This window comes from Rhinopithecus roxellana, chromosome 10 (genome assembly GCF_007565055.1).
Source record: "Rhinopithecus roxellana isolate Shanxi Qingling chromosome 10, ASM756505v1, whole genome shotgun sequence".
NCBI lineage: Eukaryota > Metazoa > Chordata > Mammalia > Primates > Cercopithecidae > Rhinopithecus > Rhinopithecus roxellana.
The window spans coordinates 39,152,262-39,178,241 of NC_044558.1; the positions used below are offsets into that span (position 1 = coordinate 39,152,262).

General features: G+C 39.5%; 1 protein-coding gene across 1 annotated transcript in view; it reads right to left on the reverse strand.

Moving 5' to 3' along the window:
* LGR5 (leucine rich repeat containing G protein-coupled receptor 5) overlaps positions 1-25,980 on the reverse strand; it is a 148,311-nt gene that overhangs the window by 30,904 nt on the left and 91,427 nt on the right. Inside the window, exons 4-5 of the mRNA XM_010370727.2 lie at positions 19,285-19,356; positions 1,220-1,435 (exon numbers count right to left, since the gene is read on the reverse strand). Of these exons, the coding sequence (XP_010369029.2) occupies positions 1,220-1,435; positions 19,285-19,356 (288 nt within the window). The remainder of the gene's footprint in view (positions 1-1,219; positions 1,436-19,284; positions 19,357-25,980) is intronic.

Here is a 25,980-nt window from a genome sequence, read left to right on the forward strand (position 1 = left end):
ACAAGACTCCTAACCTCTGAGTTGCTCCTATGGATAACATCGCTATTATAAAACTTAAGATTGGTGTTCAAGATATTTTTCAGACTGTGCATTCTGATAGATCAGATGGAACCACCCAGATGGGTAAACTGGCCCATCTGGTCTCAAGGCCCTCACCCAGGACTGACTCAGAGCAAGGTATTACCCAGGTATTAAGCCTAGTACCCACTAGTTATTTTCCTGATCTTCAACCTCCTACAATTTCATCCCTGACCCAACAAATCAGCATTCCTCATTCCCTAGCTCCCTGCTAGCCAAAATATCTTTAAAAAAACTCTTGCCTCTGAACTTTCAGGGAGGCTGATTTGAGTAATAATAAAACTCTAGTCTTCCATTGAGCTGGCTGTATGTGTGTTAAACAATTTTTTTTTTTTTTTTTTTTGAGACAGAGTCTCACTCTCTTCCCCAGACTGGAGTGCAGTGGCACAATCTTGGCTCACTGCAACCTCGGCCTCCTGGGTTCAAGTGATCCTCCTGCCTCAGCCTCCCTAATAGCTGGGATTACAAGCGTGTGCCACCATGCCCAGCTAATTTTTGTACTTTTAGTAGAGGTGGGGTTTCACCATGTTGGCCAGGCTGGCCTTGAACTCCTGACCTCAAGTGATCCACCCACCTTGGCCTCGCAAAGCGCTAGGATTACAGGCGTGAGCCACCATGCCGGCCTTGTATGTTACTCTTTATTGCAATTCTCTTGTCTTAATAAATCGGCTCTATTTGGGCAGTGGGCAAAAGGAACTCATTGAGCAGTTACATCATTTGTTCTCATTTCTCTTTCTTGGTAAGGGTTCAGAAAGTTCTTATTAGAGAATAAGAAGAGCATCTTTCAATTTGCTGAATTATCAATCATTTTTAAAAATGAGGAATTTTTATTAGGTTACTGTACTAACTGTACAGTGAGGTGACTCCTTGTGCAATATGCAATGGGCTCCTCTAAGGCAGAGGTCATATTTCATTATCTTTGTATGCCCTGCTGTGCTTGGCACCTAGCAGGTGCTTGGTAAGTATTGTTTAAGTCATTTGCACAATTGGAGCATTTATAAGTCATTTGGGGAGGGGCTCAGGAGGTTTTCCTCCCTTAAAATGTTCCCAATTAAGCTTTGAAGAGCCAGCATTTTAAGGCCAAGGTCTTCCAGTGACATTAGAAACTGTTAAAAGAGACAGCAAAATCAATAAAACTTACAGAACTACCAAGCTGGAGAGGTTCCCAAAGGCATAGTCTGGTATGTGGTGTATTTTGTTCAGGGCCAAGGTCATGGCTTGCAATGCTGATAAACTTCTAAAAGCCTGGACGGGGATTTCTGTTAAAGCGTTGTCATCCAGCCACAGGTGCCTCAGGGAATGCAGCCCACTGAAACAGCTTGGGGGCACATAGCTGATGTGGTTAGCATCCAGACGCCTGTGGAAGAAAGAAAGCAAGAATGGAAAAGAGAGCAAAGCCCAAGCAGAAGGTCAACTTTGCAGGAAAACCCTCCCCATGCATGATGAACAAGAGTGGAACAGGGCCTGGGGTCCCCAGGAGCCCTGACATCTGGAGCATTTTCTTCTCCAGATGAGCTCTCCTTCTCATTCATGTGTAGACTGTTGATTCTTAGGTCCTCTGGCTCTAAAATTCCATGGTGCTATGATTCTCTTCCAGGCTTGTAGGTAATGTTCTTTCATGGATGGAAGTGGCCTCCCCTGAGGTATGGAGTTTCAGTGTGTTGATCTTTTAGTATCTTTCTGACACTAGCATAGAGATACCCTTTTCTTCCTCCCACCCTAAGCCAAAAGAATGTCTTTGCTTTCCCTGTTTTGAACACACTAAACATACTAGTCTAATAGGTTGTTCAGTAAGCTCTGAGAAAAGATTATTTCATTTCAGTATTTGAAGGAACTGAGTATTATTATTATTATTATTATTATTTTATTTATTTATTTTTTTTGAGATGAATTCTCTCGCTCTCATTGCCCAGCCTGGAGTATAATGGTGTGATCTCGGCTCACTGCAACCTCCACCTCCCGGGTTCAAGCGATTCTCCTGCCTTAGCCTTTGGAGTAGCTGGGACTACAGGCGCCTGCCACCATGCCCAGCTAATTTTTGCATTTTTTGTAGAGACAGGGTTTCACCATGATGACCAGGCTGGTCTCGAACTCCTGACCTCATGCGATCCACCCACCTCGGCCTCCCAAAGTGCTGGGATTACAGGTGTGAGCCACCGCACCCTGCTGAGTAATTTTTTTTTAATTTTTAATTTTTTATTTTACTTTAAGTTCTGGGATACATGTGCAGAACGTGCAGGTTTGTTACATAGGTATACATGTGCCATGGTGGTTTGTTGTACCTATCAACACATCATCTAGGTTTTAAGCCCCGCATGCATTAGGTATTTGTCCTAATGCTCTCCCTCCCGTTGCCCCCCACCTGCTGACAGGCCCCGGTTTGTGATGTTCCCCTCTCTGTGTGCATGTGTTCTCATTGGAACTGAGCAAGTTTTCATAGACTGCTAGAGACACGCCTCAGGGAAAACAGAGAGGGGGCCCCTCCCTTTTTCTTAGGACAGCACTGAAAAGCCTGAAAACTGCTGGCTTTCTTGCTTATCCTAACCATTTGTGTGAAGAAGATGTTTGTTTTTCTGGCATTCTAAATGAATAATAAAATTAACAACTTTCCAGCTTTTGCTTCCTTTTCCTACACTCCATTTTCATCTGTTTTAAAATGGGGAAATACATCTAAAAGTAAGTCTGGTTAATGAGCTGTTGCCACCTCAAAGCCAGCAGAGGGAGTGCAATACATTTATTTTGCCCCAATCCAACATAAACAGTGGCTATAATGTAAAGGTCCTCACTTTTCGTATGGAAGTGACAAAACTCACATCATTTGCAATTTTCTGTAAGATGTATGAATACTAGAACCACCATCACTCAAACTATGTTTCCAAGAGCCCTCACTTGTTTTTTCTCCCAATCTGTTTTTAAGACCCACACATTTGCATTTTCAAAGATAGGATTAAAAAAAGAAGAGTTGTATTTTAGTAGCCCATGTATTAGGTAGGATTAGAAAATCACAAGTGGATTCTGAAAAATGTTTTCGGAAGTATTTAAGACTAAACAGATGCAGGAAGCACACCAGGATCACAAAATAATCTCCAGCAAACCAAAATTAAACAATTTAGAAACGAAATTCTTTGTTGGGAGGAAGCTCATTTCTATGGAAAGCAGTTTCCTTACTTTTGGCCACTATGCCACTTCAATCATCTTCTGATTCCTACTTCTACGGACTGAATGGGAAGGAACAAGCAATGCCTCAAAGGCCCTCCCTCAGCCAAATTTTGATAATAGCTGAGATAAGGTCACTTGGAGCAAATTTTAAGAGTTGGGTGTCATAGCCCATTTACAATTAAATTTCCACAGTATAACTATCATTGTAGGCAACAGAAACATAGCTTTCAAATATCTTAAGGTTTTGTCAACAAATGGAGCCAGAAATGTTTAGAAAACTCAACACCATCTCTCTTTCCTTTCTCTAGCAACAATGTGCTTGGCTTATGCTCACATAAGGTATAATTTCATCAGGAGATAAAGAGGTGATTGCTTTTGTTTGACTAGAAGTAAAGCACACATGTAAGCTCTCCTTAACTATTGCACTGATTAAAGGATAGAGACTTAATAATATGAGCTTCTACGTTTATGCTGATATGTTGACTGATCATCGCCAGTCATTTATGCATTGAAAGTATGAGTGGTGGCTGGGCCCAGTGGCTCACACCTGTAATCCCAGCACTTTGAAAAGCTGAGGCGGGCAGATCACCTGAGGTCAGGAGTTCCAGACCAGCCTGGCCAACATGGCGAAACCATCTCTATTGAAAATACAAAAAATAGCTGGGCGTGGCAACGCACACCTGTAGTCCCAGCTACTTGGGAGGCTGAGGCAGGAGAATCACTTGAATCCAGGAGGCAGAGGCTGCAGTGAGCCGAGATCATGCCTGGCCAACAGAGTGAGACTCTGTCTTAAAAAAAAAAGAAAAAAAAAAAAAGAATGGTTTCTAAAAGTCTTGGACTGGGCACAGTGGTTCATGCTTGTAATCCCAGAACTTTGGGAGGCCGAGGTCAGGGGTTCAAGACCAGCCTAGCCAACATGGTGAAACCCCATCTCTACTAAAAATACAAAAATTAGGCGGGTGTGGTGGTGCATGCCTGTAATCCCAGCTACTTGGGAGGCTGAAGCACAAGAATTGCTTGAACTCAGGAGGCAGAGGTTGCAGTGAGCCAAGATCTCGCCACTGTATTCCAGCCTGAGCAACAGAAAACAAAATAAAATAAAAAAGTCTTGAAAATGACAAACCTTAAAATTCATTGCAAACGTTGGGATGCATTTATGGAAAAGGCTCTTTCAGCATGAAGTCATAGGATTGTCTTCTTCTGTATTTTATGTTGCTACCAAAGTTTCTGCTTTATCTTGAAGTGACCCAGGTATCAGTTCCCAATGTTAATATAGCCGTTTCTCTGGACAGATATCTTTTATGAATCATGTTTCTTTTCCCCCCAGAAAAAAGGATGTAATCTGGCCTCCACACTATCATCTTATACCAATTTGCTATCTGAAATGAAATGAGTAAGACAGGAGAATTCTTCAGAGATCAAACACTCTAAATACTAATATTCCCAGATGTAATGCTCAACAGCATAGACCTCCAGATGTTCCGAGTGAAGGATCAACACATCTCTCTACTAAACAGTTTCTTCATATAAGAAGCTCTCGATAAATGATACTCCTTCCAAATGCAGTGTTTTAGAGTTCACCTGACCTCAGTGGTCTAAATCTAGTTCATGTATATTGTTCACACTCAAAGGCATTATCTGATTTCATTTCCTCCTCCAGCTTTGTTAAGGAATGATTGACAAATAAAAATGGAATATATTTATGGTGTACAATGAGAGGTTTTGACATATGTATATATTGTAAAATGATTAAATTAAGCTAATTAACACATCCATCACCTCACATACTCAACATTTTTTTGTGGTGAGAACATTTAAGATCTAATCTATTAGCAATTTTCAAGTATAAAATACATTATTATTAACTGTAGTCACCATGCCATACAATGGATCTTCAGAAGTTATTCATCCTGTCTCACTGAAGCTTTGTACCCTTTCTCCAACATCTCCCCACTCAACCACTCCCACTCCCAGCCCCTGGCAACCACTATTCTACACTCTGCTTCTATATCTGATTTACTCTTAACAGAAGATCCCAAGGGTAAACAGGTGTATAGAATTAATTATCCAGTCACTCATACAGGAGGTTCTTTCACAACAAGGTTAAGACTGTGGACAAAGCAGCTGACAGGGCAGAAGCTGTGTCCATTCAGTAAGTAAACAAAGAGTTCATATTATGTCAATCTGGCCTTTTCAGGCAGCTGAACATTCTCTATTCATATATTTGAAAAATGCAATATTTTAGCAGTTGGGTATAAGATAACATCACTATCCAGTACAAGAAGACATATACATACAAAATATGGTTCCATAATAGACTTATTGTCAGTAGCAACAAAAATAACTACATTATATAGTTCTGCTTTTAAGTATTTCTTTGTTATTTCCATTTTATGCAAGTCACAGAGGCTGTGTGTGTGTCTCTGTGTGTGTGTGTCTGTGTGTGTAGGCACCTTAGAATCCATAAATTAGTGCAGAGATTTGGAATGGGAAGTTCCAGGTTCCAGCCAATTCTAGAAGCTGTATGAGCTTGGCCAAGTCAACAGACGTCAGCTTTCACATCCGTAAAATGGGGATAACTCCTCTCTGTCTTATAGGGTTGCTTTATGATTAAGAAAATAACGCAACAGGACTTTGCAAATATAAAATACCTTAATGATTTTAAATATTATTATATGAAGTTGGTTAGCACTTTGTATTTTTGTCTTTTGACCATTGAAACCATTCAGAAAAATAAAGGTAAATTCAAATTTTGTTTAAGCAAAAGTGGCTAAAATGAGTGCTGGATTGTCACTGAATTTCAGTTCTGAGAAATGCAGGCTATTTCTTTCAACCCTCATAATAGAAATAATTTAGAGGTGCCTGCATTTAGACTTATAGAAGTCACCCTTATTTTTTCAGCCTTTACTATTATTGCTACGCGTGTGTATACACACACACACACACACACAATGCAACAAGGCAAATAGTTTTGTTCCTGATTCATCATCGATTACAGTGTCTGCATTCCGAAGGTCAAAGAAGTGGTGACATTTGCAGAGAAAGTTTCTAGCAACGATCTTGGCATCTTGGCCATTTAAGCATCCATTGAAATTGTGACAGAAGCAGCCCCAAACCTGTCTGCAGTTATGCGCAGCAAAGTAAAACACTTTCAATAACGAGTGGCCTTGTCTTCATTCAAATAAAAGCTCTTAATTATGATCTTGAAATGCCATCTGTAAAGTGATCACTATATGGGAAATATAGTGATTTTATGCTCCTTTTGGGGGAGGTCTGTTACATATAGTTTATAGTATGTATAATTTATAGGTAAAACAAAAATTTTCCCTACATCTTATGCCATCTACAACCACCTACATAACGGGCATGTGGTAAACTGGAAAGTGCACTGAATTAGGAGACTTGAGACACAGATTTAGGTCAAGACACTGTCATTTAATTCCAAGATTTGAGGGCATATTGCTATCTCTCTCTGTGGGCCAATATTCACATGTATAAGGCAGAATCACTTGTCACAGAATTGCTTTGGGAATTAAATGAGAAAATATGAATGTGTTTTGTAAACAGTAAGCATTCTACTGTTTAATGACAGGCTTTATTATTTGAGGAAAACCTTCAAAGTTAGGAAGTAGTATCATTTTTTTCCCTCTAAAAGTTTATTTTATTCTTCCTGAAGTTTTTTAACCCTTTATCATTTCACATCTGTCTATGGGAGATTGCCATTGTCTTGCCATATGGGCTGGTGATTCTCTATTTACCATACATTCTTTAATCCGTACGTGACGCTGCATGTTTTAATCAGTATTATAGTAAGGTTTCCATCACAGAGAAAAGAGGATGCACATCTTCTGTGTTAGGCCAGCAATAGAATAGCTGGTGTCCAAAAGGCTAAAATGGCTGAGAAAAAATATTACAACACCTGGTGCAAGAACAGAGTTTTATTAAGTATGAGTCTTTGCAATGTTACTTAGAGGGCTACAACTGATGAGGAGGGGTCATGGCATGACTTTTGGGTGTGTGTTGAAATCACTCCTTCTCCAGAGGGAGGGCTTGAGGTTGAAGACTCCACAATTACTGACGAGGCTCTGCTGCTCAAGCTGCTTGGCCAAGGGGACTGTCTCTTATGAACCTAGTTGTTGCCTCCCCACCACTGAACCTGGTCAAGAGGCCTCAATAACTTTGAGTATCCAAAGTTAAGTAGAGTCTGGATGACATCACTCCCAGGTTTCCGGGCTACCTGTCTGTGAGAAATGACTCATCCTCTCCCAGCAGTCTTCAAGGTTTGCATAAAAGTGTTTCTCTGAAATGAGGGTGTTGTAGGCTTTCTGACCGGAGGCCCTAATAATACATGTGCTGTAGAAAGGTCACTCTAATAGCAGTGTCTAGGAGGGCCTAGTGGGAAGTACATGAACAAGGCAGTTGCAGTCATCAGGGTGAGAAAGATGAGTGCCTGAAGGAAGTGTGGAAATGGCGAGGAAGGGCCTACTATGAGGGATGTTAAATATGTGGGCCTGGTAGAACTTGGTGACTCCCCAGATGTGGCCAGAGAGGAAGGTGAGGAAGCTATGGTGAATCAGCATTCTGGCCTGGGCAACTGGATGGATGGAGGCCATGCAAGAACAGAGATGAATGTTACCCAGTATTAGGTAAAATAAAAATAAAACATAATTCCAAGTTCACTGTGAATGTGGTTCTGTCATATCAATGTGTTCTACGTGGCAAAGAGCTAGAAGGTAACAGTCAAACTGTTAATATATATATATATATATTTTGATACCGAGTCTCACTCTGTCGCCCAGGCTGGAGTGCAGTGGCCCAATCTTGGCTCACTGCAACCTCCACCTTCTGGGTTCAAGCAATTCTCCTGCCTTAGCCTCCTGAGTAGCTGGTATTACAGGTGCGTGCCACCGTACCCAGCTATTTTTTTTTGTATTTTTAGTAGAGACGGGGTTTCCCCTTGTTTGCCAGGCTGGTCTTGAACTCCTGACCTCTGGCGATCTGCCTACCTCAGCCTCCCAAAGTGCTAGGCCTCAAACAATTAATCTTTTATGTTCAGGCAACCCTACCTGCCCCCGCCACCAAATAAAATAAGCTCATTTTCTTTGTGTTTAAAGTTTTCTTCCTAATATTTCTATGTAAAAATGGTTAACTATGTAAATTTTCTCTTTCACAAGAAACATTTTGCCAAGCTACTCCATACTTCCTGATAAAACTTTCCATTTATAAATGGTGTTATTGTGAAGATTAGAAAATGAGATCATTATTGCTATTGTTGTTCCACAAAATGGCCCTTTATACATATCTCATATATGACACATTGTCAATGTATCACACAAATTTATATATTTGTTTAAGAATGTCTTTGATGAGCCATTAACTACAAGAAGTAAAGTGTTAGTCAAAAAATAAGCCATTGATCTTGGTTAATTCCATATCTGAGATGACTGTAATAATGTCAATTATTAACATGGATGACTTGGAGGAAAAAAAAAGCCAAAAGTGTGAAGAATGTTGCAGCTGCATAATACAGTTTATAGGGATTCTTGTAATAAACAGAGTTATGAAGCAATGCATTTTTATGACTGATATTGCTATTTTATATTTGGATGAGCATTTATTTATTTTTTGAGACAGGGTCTCACTCTGTCACTCAAGCTGGAGTGCTGTGGCAGGATCTCAGCTCACTGCAACCTCTGCCTCCTGGGTTCAAGTGATTCTTCCACCTCAGCCTCTCGAGCAGAGCAGCTGGGACTACAGGTGTGCACCACCATGCCCAGCTAATTTTTTGTATTTTTTGGTAGAGACGGGATTTCACCATGTGGGCCAGGTTGGTCTCAAACTCCTGATCTCAAGTGATCCTCCCGCCTCAGCCTCCAAAAGTGCTAGGACTACAGCTGTGAGCCACTGTGCCCAGCTGGATGAGCATTATAAAAATATTTATTTTTATTTTTTACTTTTGTAGAGATGGAGTCTTGCCATGTTGCCTAGGCTGGTCTTGAACTCCTGGGCTTAAGCAATCCTCCTGCCTCGGCTTCCCAAAGTGCTGGGTTTACAGGTGTGAGTCATGGCTCCCGGCCTGGATGAGCATTTTTAAAAAATAAGTTTTAAAGAAGTGACCAACACTCTTAAAAAGTACATTGTACATTTTGTGAGAACACTTTGAATAAGTCATGATAGCCAAAAAACCACAGCAATTTAGTTCATTTATAAATTTTAAGAAATGAAAGCATTCTTGATTATTATTTTACTTTTTCAATAAAGTGAAAATCGTGTAGTTCTGTATCTGCATATATTACAGTTTAACAAAGTACATACATTTTTTGTTGTAATAAAATTTACTGCATTGAAATTTTATTGCCCTGGAATCAGTGGATCATTGGAGCTAAATTTGTCACAGAATTATTATAATGCTATCGGGCTATTATTTAATCTATATGTACTCTTACATCTTGAATCCATAATGATTTATATTAATTCTTCACAATAACACCAGAGTCACTTTTGTTGTGGTGGTGGTTTTTAAAAAATATTTATGGAGACCATAATGTGTGATTCCAAATTAATATCTAGGGAGATATTAAGCCTATCTAGGAAGATATTAAATAACATGATTGCTTATATGGGAAATTTGTGCTTTTGTCTTTCTAATCACCATCTTATGTACTGGTAAACTTAAGGTGGCCAGTAGGAAGAAAAATTATTGCTTTAGACTTACCTCTGAAATGGTTAACAAAACAAAACAAAACAAAACAAAACAAAACAAAACAAAACAAAGAATTTCCCCCTCTCCAGCTTGGGGAGAGATAAAAGTCTATAGGTTCATTGAAATGCAGTAATTTAGAGACTAATCAGCTGTCTTGACTAGGAGCCAGATGAAGTGTCTAAAGGAACCAAACCTCTGTCTTTCTGGCATCTTTGAGAAGTGTAAGACTCCAAGAAGGAATATATTTTAAAGTCAAATGACATTAAAAGTTGCTTGGTGAGCTCAGAGATCACCACTGCTGTGAATACTGTAGCAAGGAGATGATTTACAGCCAATATAATGTGAGCAATAACTTCTTCAGTTTTATTCTTCTTCATAGAAAACGAAGACCCTTTTTCTATCAGGGGCACCATTAGTCTTCCAGGTATCACCAGGGTTTAAAATCTAGGGGTCATTTTTGAATCTTTCATTGCCTTCCAAACAATCATTCACCAAGTTCTTTCCATTTATCTTCATCTCCGAGACTTTCCATTTCCACTGTCTAGTTAATTCTCTTATCTCTTCACACCTGCATTACTGCAACAGCCTCTGAGCTGGTCCTTTTGCCTTTGATCTCTTATCTCTTCAATTAATCCTGTAGGCTGCTGCCAGATTAATCTCCCTAAAGTTACACTCTAAATAATCCCCCTGTTAGAAATCTACAGTTCTTCCACATTATCATTTCTTTTAAACCCTAACTTTCTGTTCTGATATTCAAAGCTCTCATCTTACCTTATCTGGCCAAACTTTTATCTCATTTCTCTGTCCCAGTCAAATCTCTTTTCTGGCTCTTTCCCACAGTACTTCTGGGCCTTGTGTTTATGAGCATCCTCTACCCACTGCCTATCTGAATCTCATTAACCTTCCAAGACTTAATATCATGGTTCTTTCCTGTGTCTTACTCTTGGAATGGGGAATCCTCAGCTGAGACAATGGGAAAACTAATTCTGGCAGATAGATCAACTCTAAAATCTCTGCAGGAACCACTGGGTCCAACTCCCAGCCCAAGAAAGGCATGTGGGAAAGCCAGGGTACAGAAGTAAGAGTTTGGACCCAGGGAGATGAATGAATGCAGGTTACAGTTAAACTAGGGGAGATGAACTGATCTTGAGTGGCTGTCTAGCCTCTGGTCATATCACCCTGAATGTGCCCAATCTCGTCTGAGTAGCCATCTAGATCAACACTGAGTTTGAGGTTTCAGTTCACTTTGATAAGTACATTCTAGTGCTTTCTTTGTCATAGGTACTCTACCTGGTGCTGAAGATCTAGCAGTAAACCAGGGAGGCATGGTCCCAACCATTATGGAGCATGTTTTCTAAAGGGTGGTCAGACAAATCAATCATTATAATAAAGTGTTAGGTGAAGAGAAATGCATGGTTGGGGGGCCTAAACTAGATTGTACTTTTTTTTCTTTCAGTCCAGATCTGTATTTCAAACTATGTGGCATCTCTACTTAGTTGTTCCTCCTTAAACACAAGCGCTCAAGACCAAACTCATTATCCCAGAACCACATACTCCCCAAATATGTATAGCCATCTCCCAGTGTGTCTTGTCCAGTGACTGGCTTCAGTAAGCACATGGCTGTATAAACCAGAAACTTAGAAGTTATACTCCACACCTCTTTCTGCTTCATTCTTCGTAGCCAATTCATTATCAAACACTGGTCATTTCATCTCCTAGATATTTCTCGAATCCATCTCCCTTTCTTCATCTCCACTGTCCCCACCCTGATGTTTTCCTTTCTCTCCCAGACTATTGCAGTGACACAAGTCTGAGTACCCCCACCTGCCAGCCTTAAAACCCTCCAAAGGATTCCCATTGCTTTTACAATAAAGACTGAGATCCTTGACATGTCCCAAATATCTTTCAAGGGGTCTGGCCTCCACCTGTCTCACTAGATGTGCTCTTCTTGCAAGTCTCTCCACCTCACTCCTGCCTCAGCTGCACTGACCTTCTGTTTCTTGATATACCAGGTTTCCCCCACCACTGTAAGGAGTTGCACACATAGTTCCTTCTGTCTGGAATGCTCTTCTTTCTTGTCTTTGTCTAATCAGACCTTACCTTTGCGTTAGTGGCAGGATGCCTTTCAATTTCTCACCTACGGTTTCCTCATCAGAAAAGTGGAGACAGTTTTTACCTCACAGGTAGTGAGGGACCAGACAAATAAATGCACAGAGAAACAGTCGAAAAGGCTGACTGGCTCACGCTTTGATACTGTTGCCTTCCCTTCTTTTATTTTTTTTCTTTCCGTTTTGCAACATTCCAACTTCCCTTTCTTTTTATAAACATTCACAGTTATATGTCTACAGGTAATATGTGTTTCTGTCAAGCCTTTCCTTCTCATCAGTGCCCATTTTCTGCAGAGGATTCTCTGAGAGAGGTAAGATAATGTGGTGGTGAAATGGGCAGATTCTGAAATCTGGTGGCAAAACAGGGTTCTTATCCCAGACTCAGCTCTAGCCTGACTCCGTTACAAACCAAGTGACCTTGGGAAGATCAGCTGACCTCTCTGCACTCTTTGCTTCCTCAGTACTAAGGAGAGAATAATCTCAGCACCTACTTCATGAGGTTTCTGTGAGGACAAAATGTGATGATGCAAGTAAAACTGTTTAATAAATATGGAAGGCTGCTGCTTTGATAACTATGGGTGTGTATTCAATTCCACATTCTGATTTTTGTCTTTGCAATATTCCCATTCTCTGCTGCTTTCCTTATGTGATTTCCTCTTCTCACAACTGATCACAGACCGTGTTTATCCTGAAAAGGCAGAAAGACTGTGCCTCATTTATATGGCTGTCATCTCTGTAGCCAAGAGTTCAATCTACTTTCCAACGTTAACCTTCATTTTACATCACAAGCTTTAAACAAATTTATTTTACTTCTCATTCCATAGCACCCATGTTCTCTTTATTTCTCTGATAGGAGGGCCATGTATGCAATTTATCACAGGACTGGCAGGTAACCTAATATAAGAATCTTTCATGCATGGCTATTGCATAAAGTATTCGCTTTTCCCTCCTTATATGATTCTGCGGACAATGCTCCAATTTTAGCTCTCCCTTCTTGTAAACATTATGTAGAAAGAGCTTTTCCTGTTAAAATAGTTCTCCCCTAATGTTTAAATTGGAGAAGAATCAGGGCAAAACTTTGCCTCCTCCTAAGAATTCACTGGGTGCTGATCTGCATATGGTTCTGTGAAGTGAATGCTTCACTGTGCAATAGACAAATGCTTTGGCTTCTAGAACTTCTAAGTCCACCTCCATCCCAATACGTACCTAATATCCTGGCACTTTTGTGAAGAAAGCAAAACAAACTAAAATCACGGCTCATTTTTATTGTGTAGGTTTGTGATTTCTGTTTCTGGAGACTATTTTAGTGGAAGGAATGTCACCGATACTAAAACCACTGTTTTTTTTTTTTTTTTTTTTTTTTAACCCCTTCGATCCTTTAATCTTACTCTTTTGGCTACCTCATCTTCCTTCGTTTTGGTCTGCTTACACTTCCTTGTCTTCTGTTTCCTCCTTCCCATTCTACATCCAATGTCTGAAGCCCAATAGGCTCCTGGATGCTAATGGCAGAAAACTGTTCCTAGTCCTAGGCTTGTCTTACTTTCTGCTCAGCACTGTGAGCCCCATCTCTTCCACCTACCTATTCCTCTCACTTAGTTTCTCTCTTTTTTGACTTCTGTAAGGAAAAGACTACCATGCAGAGTCTGATGAAGTTATTGACATTTTATAGAGTCCAGGAGTGGGTTCTATAGCCCTGAAGATGATATCATAATAAGATGTGCCAGGCAGGAATTATACATTATTCTTGGGTTTTAAAATACAGTCATATTCTGAAGATGAATATTAGTTAATTGGAGAATAGAGACAATAATAAAGATACGTTTAATTCTTCTTTCATTTCCTATTTACCAACCTATTACCTTTGCGATTATGCACATTCCACAGTTAGCTTCACTTGTGCACACTTGGAATAAAAACCAACATGCATTAAATAATACTCTGGTTATCTGGACAAACATGAATACGCAACTCTCTCTGATCATCTTGAACTTCACTAGTGATAGTGAGTTGCTTAAAATTCATTAATGATGATCACAAGTGAAGTAATGATTTTTCTTTATAGATTGATTTTTTAACTATTAACATAAAAGTGTGAGGGTACGGGAGGGTTAAGTTTTGAGTTTCCATCAAATCACTGTAATCTGATTCTAGTCCTCAAATGTCTATACTGCCAAAAGTTTTTTGGTAAAATACAGCTTACTGTGAATTCTGATTACATTTCCTATTCCCTTCCAAAAAACAGAAAGGAAATTAGGTTATATTTGATTACATTACAAAAAATCTAATTGGTGTCTGGGCAGTCATTGCCATGTCAGAAGCCAAATGTACATGCTGTACAGGGGCAGGCTCTGGGCTTCGGGGCTCTGGCTTGTGGGCCTGCACTCTTATTCCTTAGCCCAGCAATTTGTTAGCATCAGAAGAGTTAAAAGAACACAAGTGTCCTGGGCACTGTGGCTCACTCCTGTAATCCCAGCACTTTGGGAGGCCGAGAGACAGGCGGATTACTTGAGGTCAGGTGTTCAAGACCAGCCTGGCCAACATAGTGAAACCCTGTAGCCAGCCATGGTGGCAGGTGCCTGTAATCCCAGCTACTTAGGAGACTGAGGCAGGAGAATCGCTTGAATCTGGGAGGTGGAGGTTGCAGTGAGCTGAGATCGCACCACTGTACTCCAGCTTGGACGACAGAGTGAGACTCCATCTCAAAAAACAAAACAAAAAAACCACAAGTGTACCTATGTGTTTCCATTATGAACAAAACAAAGTATCTTTTGTACATGTGTAATAAATGGAAAATTAACATTCCTTGAAACATGAGCACAATTTGTTTCTTCCTCACAGCAATGTTACCAATTTCAATATATCAAATTTCCTAAACTTTATTCAAGGAAGCCAAGTGTATATGGGTGGAGCAAAGAATGCAAATGATCTATGTCAGTTGTTTTCAACCATTTTTGATTTGTGGACCACTTTGTTAGTGTTCTAGAACACTAACAATTTTAATTTCTCGAATGCATTTTGCATACGAATCACCTAGGATTTTGTTAAAATGAAGATTTTTATTAAGTAAGACAGAGCTGAGACTCAGTGTTCTGCATTTCTCAGGCGGTGCTGATGCTGCTGGCCCACAGAACAAATCTGAATAGCAGGGTGATAGAGCATGTGGCCTCTTAACTTTATCTCCCTGGGTTATCAGTGGAATGCATAGGCATGCAAGCTGTTTTCAATTAAACACAAATGCGACAATGCCTGACTTTTATATTTTAAGTATATTATTAGCTCATAGTAGAATGCAAAGTATGGATTTTGTTATTATTTCAGGTATTTCTTTTCTTTATTTTCAGAGGCAGGGTCTTGCTCTATTGCCCAGGCTGGAGTGCAGTGGCAGGATCATAGCTCACTGCAGCCTTAAACTCCTGGGCTCAAGTGATCCTCTCACCTCAGCCTCCACCATGACTGGTGGGACTACAGTCATGCACGTGACACCCAGCCAATTGTATTTATTTACTTAATTATTTTTAGAGACAGCATCTCACTATATTGCTCGAGCTTGTAATTTCAGGTTGGAAAAGAGTTCAGGAGAATTCTTTGCAGATCATCTGAGGGAATGCTCCAGGTCAAGTCAATAGTTTTCCTAATTTTCACTTAGGAAATACTTAACTATGCAATCGAGCCAGTTAGAAACCACTAGTGCATGCATGAGTCTGATCCTCAGAGATTCTTTTTTTTTTTTTTGAGATATGGTCTTGCTGTCTCACCCAAGCTGGAGTGCAGTGGCATGATCAGGGGTCACTGTACCCTTGAGTTCTTGTGCTCAAGTCATCCTCCCACCTCAGCTTCATGTGTAGCTGGTATTACAGGCGCAGGCCACCATGCCCAGCTAACTTTTTAATTTTTTATAGAGAGACAGGGGTCTCACTATGTTGTCCAGGCTAGTCTCAAACTCCTGGGTTCAGGTGATCCTCCCACCTCAGCCTCCCAAAATGCTGAGATTATAGGCATGAGCCACCACACCTGGCCAGAGATTCTGATTTTAATTGTTCTAGGCTGCAGCCTAGGCATCGGGTCTTTCCAGATGAATCTTATTTGCAGCCAGTGTTCAGAAGACCCACTGCAGAAGTTATTCAGTTGGTGCAAAAGAAAATGTGGTTTTTGCCATCACTCTTTATACAAGGCCAGGCATGTAGAAAGACAATGAGCACACAGCCCCTATCAAGTGTAGAGTGCTTCTTAAAGAGTGAATGTATAATCCAAGAAATATAATAATGTGGAGGAAGATAAAGTGAATTCGAGAGAGTGAAAAGAAAAAAAAAGAGAAGCCATGTAGAAAAAAAGGCTAAGTGAAGATCTAAGGGTTGACTCTAGTCCAAGAAGAGATGGCAATGGAATGGAGGCTTCCCAGATGTTGGCAGTGTAGATGAGGCAGAGTCCTACCCTCATCATTACTTCATTGATATGGAAGCACAGAGGCTAACATATGGCCCGGAAAATGAATGGAGAATCGATAAGGAAAGTATGTTTGTAATGACCAGTAAACTCAAACTAATGTTTTTATTTTTATAAGTGCTTAAAGGAAGAAGGAGAAGCTACAATTAAATAGTTTAAAACCAGGACAACAATAGAACTTTAAAGGGGCACAATGTGCCCTAAACCTCCAAACTGGCCTGGTGTATGTATAGGTGGGGCACTCCTTTTGTTGGTACAATATGGTATCTGCAGGGTTGGTGGTTCAGCCTATGTTTATCATGCTCTTCTCTTCTCTTCTCCTCTCTTCTCTTTCTTTGCTTTGGGGTCTTGCTCTGTAGCTCAGGCTGGAGTGCAGTGGCATGATCATAGCTCACTGTAAACTGTAACCTCAAACTCGTGGACCCAAGTCATCCTCCTGCTTCAGCCTCCCGACTAGCTGGGACCGCAGGCACATGTCACCACACCCAGCTAAGTTTTTTAATTTTTATTTTGTAGAGATGGTGGGGGGCGTCTCACTATGTTGCCCAAGCTGGTCTCAGACTCCTGGCTTCAAGTGATCCTCCCACTTTAATCTCCCAAAGTATCATGGGTTTTTTTTTTTTTTTTTTTTTTTTTGACAACTCTTAAGTCTTGTATCAGAGCAGCACAAAAAATATCAGTGAGAAAGAGTGGTACACTGGCACACATTGCCAACATTCAGCACTCACACTGGTCTGCCTGTGCTCTGGACAAAGGGGCCCCTGACAAACATTGCATAACCCAGCTGATACAATCCAATGTGAACTGGGGGCCGAGGATCTTTCTAGATCCTTTAGTTTGGATGTGGTCACTGTCAAACCAGAAAGTTAACCCTTGACCTTTTCACAGGGAACACATATTTATAAAGTTTCAAAACGTTATTCTTTTTGCAAACCAGAAACCAAATGTAGAGACACCTGGTGAACAGTAAATATCTAGACTGTAAGAAACTAAATCTGGACACCTTTATCAGAGAGGCACCACCAGTTCCAGCGAACAAAAGATTCATGGTTTTCTCTTTCTCAAAGAGTTCACTTCTGCTTGTGTTCTGTTTGTGATCTTCTTTCAGCTGATAGTGGCTTTTGGTTACAAACTCTTATCCTTCTATCTACTGCCTGCCTGGCAGCTGTTTAAAGTTCCTATTGGCTACCGTCATTATCTCCGTTTCAGTTTAGCCACTAGATCCCTGTACTTTCACACAGATGCCCCAACTTGAGGCTGTTTTGCTTCTCCAGCTGTTTCTTCTTTCCTTCAGGTAAAGGCTTGTGCAACAAAGGAGAAGTGATACTGTCATGACATTAAGGAGCTCCAGAAAATACAACAGACCTATCCCATACCACAAAGGGGCCCTTGTGGGCTTGTTTATCTATAGGCTGGTGAAAACCTAGGAAGTCACTTTGTTTGACTGGAGTAAAAGGCTTAAAATGATCTTGAGCACAGATTTTCTTTCATTTAAAAAAAAAAAGATCAAAGGACGAAAGTATCATCTTCAAATCTCACAGTCTCCCTCTATGTTACCTCAGTAAAAGGCATTAAGCAAACTATATGTAATTATTAACCAAAGGATTCTTTACAACAATTTTCAGCTGGAGTCCACAATGTTTATCAATATTTATTTGCCCTTTTAATGCATTTATCTTCCTCATCACGAACTACAACCCAGTATTTTGTTTGGCAGATGTGCACCTCCAGTGTAAGATTAGAGCATATATCACACATGTGTGATATATTGGAAATCATGCAATACATTGTAAACACATACATTCTAATGGGAGGAAGATTTACTGACAAAACAGTAGTAGTATAGACTTGCCAAGTAATCACTACAATCAACTGCTTACAATACAAGCTCCAAAACATTTAGCTGGTGAGAATGTTCTTTTGTGAGTAATTTTATTTATTCAGAAGTTTTCAATCAGTGTGTGTAGGGGGGTAGGAAACTCCCGATGGAAAAGTTGTGGATTCAGAGTAGGGAACACCAGCACCTCTGTGAGTCCATGGGTCTGTGTGTGGTGTGTGAGTCTCAGGGATGTTTGTATCTGTGGGATTGTTTATGGCTACATCTGCACATCTGTGTTCTGTGATGGGAAAGCTTCAGAATATACCAGTAGATCTTAGGCTCCTGACTTGAGGATCCCTAATGTATTATATAGGCAGTACTAAAAAAGTAAGCCTTTATTTGACTCGAAAAAACTTGATTACAAGACAACTCAATCTAAAAACAGAATAAATCAAAGATGTCAAAATGTCTAGATTACAGCATCTATTTTTTTATTATTTATTTTTTTAAATTATACTTTAAGTTCTAGGGTACATGTGCACAACACGCAGGTTTTGTTACATATGTATACATGTGCCATGTTGGTGAGCTGCACCCATTAACTCATCATTTACATTAGGTATATCTCCTAATACAGCATCTATTGTTTTAAGTACAAGGAAAGCATTATTTCTTATTTGAATTCCGAAGCAAGAATATTACAGGGGAATGTAGGACAGGATCTTGGAAGTAGTGCTTTGGACTAGAGGTGTTGAAATTAAATGTCCACCCTAAAACCCCAAACTCTAACACTGGTTCCTCCCATACATATCGCTCAATGAGATGATGAAGAGTTGTTACTCTAATGGGCTCTCATTCACAATTTATTTAGATATGACTCCCAACCAAGGAACATACTAAAATGGCCAACTGAACATTTCAATGCTTTTCCCAAATTGATCTGAAATATATTTTGCAATGTCTACTATACTTACAGGGATTGAAGGCTTCGCAAATTCTGCAGAGCTTCTGTGGGTACCTGTCTTAGCTGATTATTCTGCAGCATACTGTATGTTAAAAGAAATAAAGAAAAATGTTTAAAGAAAATGAACAATAACAGGCCATAACAGGGCCAGACACTGTTCCAGGTGTCAGAAAAACAACAGAGCATCAGACAAAGTCTTCTCTTTTGGGGAGCTTAAATTTCTGTGAAGAGTGAAGATAATTAAAGATGAACAAATGAATATATTAATATAACATGAGACAAATGATAAGTACTATGAATAAAAAACAAAACTATGAATTTGGGATAGATGGTATCAGGGAGTGAGATTTTTATTTTAAAAGTGGTCAGGGAAGGTCTCTCTGAAAGGTGATATTTAACTGGAGGCCAGAAGGAAGACAGGTAGAAAATCCTTGTGAACATTTGGGAAGTTACCAAGGAAAAGGGAAGAGTAAGTACAAGGGCTGGAGGCTGGAGGGAGCTTGCTTGACTTGTTAAAGGAGCAGCAAAGGACCAACTGTGTCTGAGGAATGAGTGAGGACTTGAGGTTGGGAGAGAGAGAGCCTGAGACTATCTCATGGAGGGCTTCCCGGCCAACATAAGGCCTTATTTTATGTGTGATGAGAAACCACTGTTGAAGGGCATATGTACGAAAATGGCATGCTCTTATGTATGTTTTTAAAGGATCATTCTGCTGCTTGTATAGATTACACCAAATGGAAATAAGGATAACGGTAGGATGCTAAAATTGTCTACCTTCTCTGCATGGCTGTATTTTGATATAAGCTAAATTCTTTTTGTGAAGTATTTGTGTTTTTGCACTTGCACTTGAAAAACTTGAACAGTTTTTCAGATTATGGGGATAACAGAATGGAAACACCTGGGAGCTATGAAATAAAAATATATCATTGCTAATGAGGAAACAGCATGGAAACAAATTCCCACGAGATTCCTTATAGTTTGCTACCTTATTCGTAAATGTTTATAACACAAGAATTTTGCAGCACATTTTTTTTTCTCCCAGTATTTGTAGTCTATGTAAGCCTGAGGCAGAAGACTATTTTAGGAAAGCAGAAATTTGAAAGAAATATTTCTACTTATTAAGTTGCAAACTTGTGTTTGTATTTCGGAAACAATCTGCCTGGTTCTTTCATCTCTACAAAGGAAGTTTCTGTTTACTACCTGACTAGCTGGAATTCCACCCAGGTGTGTCTAACTCCAAAGGTTGGTGTGTTTTCCAGCGCACCAGGCAGCATTCTCTTGAGGCATATGTGCTGACTGTGCAAATTATCAGATTGCATATGAACGGTATGGTTAAGAACATGGATTCTCAAATCTGACCACTTCTTCTCCGCCACTAGAGATGGGAAAATCACCAAATCTCTCCATGCCTCAGTGATCAGTAATAACACCTACCTTGCAGGGCCCACTGTGATGATTCAATGAGTGATGGTTCATAGAACAATGCTTGCTACATGATAAGCATTCAGTAAAAATTGGCCCTTTTAATGTACATTAATAGGCCCTTTTTCAAAACTAATAATTTTTGTACTGGATTTGACAATTTAATGAGCCAGAGAAAAAGAAAACTCTGTGCCAGTGGTTGTCAAACTTTAGGGTTCATGAAAAGCCATTGGAAGGTTATAACAGAATGCTGGGCCCCACCCCAAAGTTTCTGGTTTAGTAGGTCTGAGTAAGGGCCAGGAGATTCATGCTTGTAATAAGCTCTCAGGTGATGCCAATACTGCTGAGCAGGGCACCACCCACTGAGAACCACCCCATGCTGTGCTAAATATTTATGTATGTATGTATGTATGTATGTATGTATTTATTTATTTTGAGATGGAATCTCACTCTGTCGCCAGACTGAAGTACAGTGGCACAATCTCGGCTTACTGCAACCTCCACCTCCTGAGTTCAAGCGATTTTTTTGCCTCAGCCTCCCCAGTAGCTGGGACTACAGGCACGCGTCACCGTGCCCGGCTAATTTTTGTATTTGTAGTAGAGACGGGGTTTCACCATGTTGGCCAGGCTAGTCTCAAACTTCTGACCTCAAGTGATCCTCCCACCTCAACCTCCCAAAGTTCTGGGATTCTGTAATCCCAGGTGTGAGCCACTGCACCCAGCCTATTTATTTATTTTTTTAGAAAAGAAAGATAGGAGAGTCTCGCTTTGTTGCCCAGGACTGGACTCGAACTCCTGAGCTCAAGGGATTCCCCTGCTTCAGCCTCTAGAGTAGCCTGGACTATGGGTGTGAGTTACTATACCCAGTTATCTAAATATTTCTAATAGGATATTTTCACTTGGGGAAGTAGGAGTGGTTGCATGTACCTGTAGTCCTACTTACTCTGGACAAAACGAGACCCTGTCTCAAAAAAAGAAAAAAAAAAAATCTTCATTTGACCTTGAGGAAGAGCTGCATTGGGCTTGGAGATAAGACCTAAGCTTTTAGTCTTGGCGAGGAAACTCATTTAACCTCCTGACCTTTGGTCTTTTATCTGTATAACGGGAATAAAATCATCTGGTTGAAAAGGTGTTGGAGGATTAAAATATGAAAGTATTTATAGTACTTTTATGTATATAAATACGTGCTCATATACAAATAAGACTTGAAAAATATTTGGAGATCATAAAAATTATGCCTTTCTCACCATGCCTGAGATTGTTTTCTAAGGAACGTAATTATGTCACTTGTATTCCAATAGTTCTACTCAACTAATTTCATTATGTTAAACTTGGATTCAATTAAAATTTCATAAGCCAAGAGTCTCAAATGTATTTGTTCCTTAGGAATAAAGTTGAGTTTTAGGAAGATCCCTACACTTCACTTACCAGTTAGGGAATTAGGAGAATTGAAACTCGAATTCTATGTTTTGCATAATTTACCTGAATATTAAAAGTTTGGATTTCTGTGTTATTTTATTGTTATTTTACATTTTTGTCATTTTACATTTTCCCAAGCAGTTTCAATCCATCATCCAATTTTAAGTTCACAAAAATGTTTTCTAGGTATTGCTTTACTTTTGTGATACATTTAAATGATAAGATAAAGATAATAGAATTAATTGATGTCTGAACTGTTTATTAATAAATAATATATTATTGGTACAAAGTATGTACTGCATTGTCCTTTGCTTTACCAACCAAACAGTGAAACTCTTAAAGTATGATTTCCCTAAAATATCTGAAAAATTGAGGTGGAAGATAAGAGAGTTTCAGATAGCTTTTCGTCATTGAATAGTGGAGAACTTTCTCTGCTGCTTTATGTATCTTCCTTCAGAGAATGGAACTTAAATGAACTTTAGCAATGATAACTTTTTTTTGTGGGGTTGGGGGACAGGGTCTCACTCTGTTGCCCACATGGGAGTACAGTGGTGTAATCTCCACTCACCGCAACCTCCGCCTCCCGGGTTCAAGCGATTCTCCTGCCTCAGCCTCCCGAGTAGCTGGGATTAGAGGCATGTGCCACTACCGCCTGCTAATTTTTATATTTTTAGTAGAGATGGGGTTTCACCATGTTGGCCAGGCTTGTCTTGAACTCCTGACCTCAAATGATCCACCCACCTCGGCCTCCCAAAGTGCTGGGATTACAGGCATGAGCCACCGCGCCTGGCCAATGATAACTTTTAAAGCTACCCTCAAGCTACCTCCCAATGACTTAAATTTTCAACTATGTCTACCAGTAAAACACCAAGAATATAACTTAAAAAAAAATTTAAGCCCTGATCACTCCCTAAATAAGGAACTTTTGTTTAATTACTTTCAAATGACAAAACAAGAGCAAGTTATCTTTATTATATCATTATAAGTCTCCAGTGGGTTAATTAGAAAATTCTGTTTTTGTTTAAGATATTCCAATGGGAGACAAAACAATTATAAGGTTTATAGTGCTAGGGGGTGCAATTAAAACAAAACATTTACACATGGCTGCTGATTTCTTTTGAAAATACTCCTTACTGAATACATGCAATATAAACATACTGAATATAGGTGTAGGCATGTAAAACTTCATTTTTATCATTCACATATGATTAGGAAAAGAAAATGAAACACTTTCTCTAGAGACAAAAGATGACTTCTATATTTTCTTAATTTCTTTGTCCCAGGAGCTTTAAAATAATCACTATTTCATACAGCATTCCCATGCTACTCTATACAATTTTTTGGTCCCTCCCCCACTTTTTTTTTTTTTTTTTTTTTGCCAACAGGACTAAGTAAGAACAGGTACAGTGACGGAGAGGGAGATTAAATAACCTGCTGAATGGGAACTTGGTTACAATGGATGGCTCAATTCTTAGGTATTTCCTTGGCCTATTTGTCCTCTGTGTGGATATAAAGTAACCATCAAGGCTCTATTCTGGGTCTACATGAGAATGGGGGAATTTTGGCTAATTGTGACTTTTCTATGGCTAGTTTTACCCATCACCTCCATGTGGCTTTGGTTTTGGTGTTGGGTGGCAGAAGGATGAGCCATTCTTTCATGGAATGACTTACACTGGAAAATGAACCTTTGCTGAGGACAGCCTGGTTCAGAATTCCACGGACTGGATATTTTGCCATATAGAACCAATTACTTATTATTTTTATTAGGGCCAATATTTACAGGAAAAATAACTTTAAATATTAGGGATGTTTTAGCATTCACAGTAATAAGATTTCAGATGTAAAACAGACCTAGCCAAGGATAGCTGCTGCTGTCTTCATTCTCCATCTTAATAGACTGGATCAAGATTATTTTTCTCTTCTTTGTCCATGTGCCCTCTTTACCATCCTTATTCAGGTCAGGGCCCAGACAAATATTACTCTCACATTATCTTCCTCCCCATATCACAATACCATCAGTTATTTCTTTTCTCCAGCCACTTTTGAACTTTATAAAACAGTTAAGAGAGTTTTCATGAGAGTAGGGACAGGTCTATCTTGTTCAGCATTTTACCTCTAGCACTGTGGTTCTCAAGTATATTGGATGCAATGTTCCCTTTAATAACAAACATTTTGTAATGCCACTTCTATTATACTTAAGTAAAATTCATAGAATGGTAGCCTATTTACACACATTATTTCAAAGAAAAATGTCAGTATAGTTTATTGATGTGCCCTAAATGTATTATAAAGAATATAAGAAAAGTAATTTATAGTAAGATGATATAAATGTCATTATATACATGATGCTCATATGCAACTACCTCAGGAAACATTTTTATGAATGAATCAGATGCCTGCCTCTACTTTTTTTTTGAGACAGAGTCTCACTCTGTTGCCCAGGCTGGAGTACAGTAGTACTATCTTGGCTCAGTGCAGCCTCTGCCTCCCAGGTTCAAGAGATTCTTGTGCCTCAGCCTCCCGAGTAGCTGGGATTACAGGGGTGCACCATGACACCTAGCTAATTTTTGTATTTTTAGTAGAGATGAGGTTTCACCGTGTTGGCCAGGATGGTCTTAAACTCCTGACCTCAGGTGATCTGTCCGTCTCAGCCTTCCAAAGTGCTGGGATGACAGCCGTTTGCCTCTACTTTTAATAAATAAGGTTGGGTGTGAGAAAAATAATGTGATCAGAAGCCATTCTGCATGAGAATGGGAACATGAGAGTAGAGGTCTAGATGGATACTAGAATAAAAACTAGTTGAGACACTGATATGGTTTGGCTCTGTGTCCCCACCCAAACTTCATGTTAAATTGTAATCCTCACAGGTTGGGGGAGGGACCTGGTGGGAGGTGATTGGATCATGGTGGGGGGGTTTCTGCCATGCTGTTCTCATGATAGCGAGTGAGTTTTCACGAGATCGGATGGTTTAAGAATGTGTGGCAGATCTCCCCTCGCTCTCTCCCTGCTGATGCAATGTAGGACATGCCTTGCGGCTTCCGCCATGATTGTAAGTTTCCTGAGGCCTCCCCAGCCATGCAGAACTATGAGCCAATTAAAGCTCTTTTCTTTATAAATTACCCAGTCTCAGGTAGTTCTTTATAGCAGTGTGAAAAGGAACTAATACAGATATATAATAACAGATCATAACTTATATAAGGGAAAGAAGGAAATAATCTTTATTAAAATAAATATAATATGCCAAGTCAAATTACAAATGTCATGGTGGAGAAAATCAGGAAGTGCGATACTCACAATTGAGCATGAGTATTCTCCCAAATGAGTGTTCCTTACAGATGAATAGTGTCAAAATAATTCTCTATGTTTTAGGGCAAGATAGTGTGGAAATATCACAGAGAATATTTATCCTGTCTTAAAATTCCATAACATTCTGAAGCAAGCATTCGTTCCCCAGTACTTTAAAAGGCCCTGAAAATCCCTCCACAGGCAACAGAGAATTGAGGCTAAATTGGAAAAAGAAATAGTCACAAAACTGCCTTCTCAGAAGTTGGGTGGTAGACTTTGCTAGGTAGTAAAAGAGTAAGATTAAAAAAGCAACAAACCTGCCACACTCAGATAAGTAAGTCATTATATAATTATCACAACATAAATTTCATATGATTGTGCTCTAAAAACCTTAAAAGACAATAATACAAAATATTTATAAAGCAAACTTTGTTGATGAAATTCAATGAGATCCTGTGTTTCTTGTTACTCTGGTAATTTAACAATAGTTATTTTAAAGAGGTTGCACATTTCCATGGTTCCATATTTTTAATTTGTTTTGTGACTTTTGAGGTAAGTCTTCTACTGCATTATTTTATTT